General features: G+C 46.6%; 1 protein-coding gene across 1 annotated transcript; it reads left to right on the forward strand.

Annotated features, from left to right (window-relative positions):
• The first annotated feature begins 3,404 nt into the window (after nt 1-3,404).
• Nucleotides 3,405-4,201, forward strand: LOC142568563 (uncharacterized). The gene is made up of 2 exons (XM_075678450.1): nt 3,405-3,411; nt 3,465-4,201. The coding sequence occupies exons 1-2, from the start codon at nt 3,405-3,407 to the stop codon at nt 4,199-4,201; spliced, it is 744 nt and encodes a 247-aa protein (XP_075534565.1).
• The last annotated feature ends 228 nt before the right edge of the window (nt 4,202-4,429 follow it).

The raw sequence follows: 4,429 nt of genomic DNA on the forward strand, positions 1-4,429 counted from the left end.
CGACCTTAGGAAAGCAGGAATGCCATCAAACTACTGCACAGAAAAAATGACGATTTCGAAAACCGATCACGTCGGAACAACTTAATAATCTATGGCCTGCCTGAGCCATCGGCTGAATCCCCTGAGCAACTACTTGCCGCTGTGCTGAAGCTCTTTTCCACGAAATTGAAAATAGAATGCACCTGTGTTAAGCGCTGTCACAGGCTCGGTGCACAGAAAAAATTGGAAGGTAAGACCTATCATACTTGAGTTGCTTGATTTCAGAGTGAGGACTTCGATACTAAGGAGTGCTTTTAAATTAAAAGGGTCAGATACTCATATCAGTGAGGATTGTTCTTTTTGTGCGCGCCAGACTCGCAAAGCTTTGTGGGATAATTCAGCCGAGCTTAGGAAGAAGGCGAACAAGGTTCGACTGAGCTTTGACACCCTGATAGTAGACAGCGTCTGCTACTCGTGGGATGACACTAGAAAGTCGCTTATCAAAACTTCCAGCAACATACCCACTAGCAGCACAGAGTGACTTCGTGGTAGATACAACCTAACCCTTTTGAATATAAATGCACGCAGCCTATTGAATATGCTAGCTCACTTCAATTGGCTAATAGAATGCCATCAACCATCTCTGATCTGTATCACTGAGACCTGGCTGAACGACTCCGTCACGGAAGGCGAGTTCGTGACTCCTAATTACTCTGTTTTGCGATGTGACAAGTTATGTGGTAGGGGTGGCGGAGTAGCTTTATTTATTCACAAAGTCATTGATTTTGTAGTGCTACCGAGTCTTCCTAACACCGAGTCGGTATGGTGAAAATTATATATAGGTGATCTTGTGGTGGCTGCTGGCGCTTTATACCGACCTCCCGATTCTGCAAAATATATATCTCCAGATTATTGCGATTATATATTAAAACACAAGCTTTACGACTGTAAATTGATCCTTGCTGGTGATTTCAATATCCCTTGTATTAACTGGAGCACATTGGCTTCGTATGTTCGCGACAGGCCGATTTGTGACTCGCTTATTGACTTGGTTTTGTCGTTAGATCTAACACGGATTGTTAGTGACGTTACCCGCGAAAGCTCGATCCTAGACCTGATTTTCCTTAACCAGAAGTTGCTACAAAACGGATTTGAGTGCCAAATTATAGAAGGCCTGTTGCCCCTTTTTGCGTCAACAACACTTTACCCAAAGCTTTCTACTCTCCTTATAACTTACACTGGTGGTCTCAACTTATTACTAACAATTGATACCACAAAAAGTTCTGGAGCTGACGGAGTGCCAAACAAATTTTTACAGCGATACTCTGAATGGAACGCCCGGTACTTGACAGTTATATTTAACAAATCTCTCGAGATGTCAACAATTCCTCGTGTTTGGAAACAAGCTAACATTATTCCCGTCTTCAAATCTGGCAGCAAACAGCTAATCACTAACTACAGGCCTATATCATTGCTGCCCACGTGTTGCAAACTTCTCGAGCACATCATCAATAAGCACATCATTCAATATGTATCGGCAAATAACTTTCTGTCCCCACAGCAGCATGGTTTTCGAGCAGCATTCTCTACAACAACGCAATCATTAGAATTCACGCACGACATAGCCACATCACTAAATAACCGCGGTCAGCTTGATGCCATCTTTATCGACTACTGAAAAGCATTTTACACGGTAAGCCACAAAAAATTGCTTCTAAAACTTGCTGCAATCTTTTCTGGTAATAAACTAATTGACTGGATATCCGATTACCGGCACCTCCGATTCCAATCCATCACTTTCAATTACAAAACCTCTTCTATAGCTCAGGTCATGTCAGGGGTGCCGCAGGACTCAGTTCTCGGGCCACTCTTATTCATCATATATAGTAACAACATTATTGAAGTAGCCAGAAACATACAAGTAAAAATACGTCTTTATGCAGGCGATTGCGTGATCCATTCCAACATTCGTACTCTCCGTGATCACGAATTGCTTAATAACGTATTTTCATCCTTTTCAGATTGGAGTAACACATGGCAGATGAGCATTAACTTCAGCAAAACTGTGGCAATGTCTTTTACTAATAAGAAACAGCCCCTAAAATTTACGTACAGCCCACAAGGATACAGTATTAACGAAGTTAACGAGTTCAAATACCTTGGACTTACTATCAGAACTAACCTTAGTTGGCATAATCACATCAATATAGTCTGCTCTAAACCGATGCGAAAACTAGGGTGCCCAATACGAACTTTAAAACACCGCACTAAAGAGTGCAAGCTTACGGCCTATAAATCACTAATTAGACTTGATTTAGAGTATGCTTCTGTAGTGTGGTCGCCTTATCGCATAAGGGATATTTCCAAATTAGAATCCATTCAGAAAAAAAAAGCTGTTACATTTATCTATGGCCGTTACGACCGCATGTTTTCATCGTCATCCCACGCACACGCTTTATCACTGGACCCATTGTCGTTTTGTCGCACGTGTGACCGTCTAATCCTGCACCACAAAATCGTACACGGATCGACTAACATTGAAGCGCCTATCTCGCTAACCACACCTACTGCGCGAGTAACCCGAAGTACTCACACATTAAACATAGATCCCTTCATTCCAAAAATAGATCGCTATAAATTTTCTTTTGTTTCCACACACTGTTGAATTATGGAATAACTTAGATGGTTCTCTGCGTTCACTGCCGACTAATCAATTTCAGAAAGAACTGCCTAACCGTGTTGGTTGACATTTCTTGTTCATAAGTTATGTAACCCACCTCTGCTATGTCTCTAAATGAAATAGCAGTATTTGTAAATAAATAAATGAATAATGGTCTGGCGGCTCCCCCGTTAGACCTGTGGTAGGCGGGACCTATTTGATAGGCTTATTTAATTCTTTCAGATAGCTCTTCGGATTCTTACATGGGGTAGGGAGTGCAAATTTTTTTATTTTAATTTGGAATAGTGGTCGATGTCGGCTTTGCTCGAGTGATTTGGCGAACTTGCTCGTTGGGCCTAGGAACGTAGGCCTAGCGATGAAACCGAAGGACGTGAAGGCCGCGGGGGACGGAGAGCAAGTGAAGTGCGACGAGTACCTGCGATGGTGCTTCCTCGAAGAGACTAAATTCCAGAATTTAGCAGACGCGGAGGGGTCTAGCTTCACGTGCAGGTCGTGCGAGGGTGTCAGGGAAGCCGTCCAAAACTGGAAGGGAGTTGGGCGGCTAAGTTCGAAGAGCTTAAGGCAGACCTGAGGGAGGAGCAGGAGAAGCGGGTAGCACTGCAGGTGAAAGTTGACATTTTCGTCAAGGTGGAGGTGGCCCAGGCCACGCAGTAAGTAAGGACCGCGGCCGAGCTTGAGGAAGAGAAGGAAAGGAGCGCCAAACTGGAAAGGCGGCTCGATGCGCTTGAGATGCGGGCAGCGGAGAATGTCGGGTCAGGACATCAAAGCGGTGGCAAAAACTCAGAAACTTGGGTAGACCCTACAGGCGAAGTGGGAGGCAGGGAGTCAGAGCAAGCGGTCGTCAGCTCGCCGCCAGTGAATCGGCGTAGTTATAGCGATGCAGTGCCACACGCCCCGAGTGAGGCGACGCTGCAGCCGCAGGGGCGCACGCGGGCGCGAAGAGAAGGGCAGCAGACAACGGCTGGAGGTGAACGGTTCGCACGCAGCAGGGTCCTGGTGATAGGGGACTGTAACGTGGGGAGGGCTGAACAAGGCGTGATGGCGAGAGTGAAGGCGGACGGGCGAGTACAGGTGGAGGCGCAAGCGGGGAAGGGCATGGCGGAAGCAGTGACCAAGGCGCGGGAAGTGGTAGGTGACAGCACGGAGAGCGACAGCTTGGTCTTTATGCATGCTAGGCTCAATGACGTGCTTAAGGGGAGAAGCCAGGACCTTGAGAGGCACATTGAGAATTGGCTGAGTAAGCTTAGAGAGGCCTCCGGGAGGGCACATGTGAACATATGCACTATCCCAGAGGTCCAGGGCCAGACTTACCAGGTAGAAAGGAAGGTGGTTGAGGCCAATCAGGTCATTAGCAGTCTGAGCGGACGACTCGGGTACAGCGTGATGGAGGTCAACAGGGACGTGTACAGAGCCGGCTCCCAGCCTTTTGTGCAGGAAGGCATTCACTACAGTGGTGCCACTGGCAAATGTATAGGGGGCCGGATGGGTCGCCAGGCAACAGCTTATTTAGGGGGACCCCGAGCCCTGAAAGAACCATTGTAGGCGCGGACGATTCGAGGCAGGAGCCACAAACAAGAAAACATCGGTACTGTAGGAGAGGCCACAGGAATAAGCACTAGAGCCATATAAAGTCGCACATAGGGTTCATTAACATGCAAGGTTTCAGAAGTAGGCTAAAATGGGAGGAAATCGAAGAGAAACTAAGGCAGGAGAACTTAATGGTTTATGGGTTTGTAGAGACACATCTTAGGGCCATGGAGCAACAGCCCT

This window comes from Dermacentor variabilis, unplaced genomic scaffold (assembly GCF_050947875.1).
Source record: "Dermacentor variabilis isolate Ectoservices unplaced genomic scaffold, ASM5094787v1 scaffold_21, whole genome shotgun sequence".
NCBI classification, from domain to species: Eukaryota; Metazoa; Arthropoda; class Arachnida; order Ixodida; family Ixodidae; genus Dermacentor; species Dermacentor variabilis.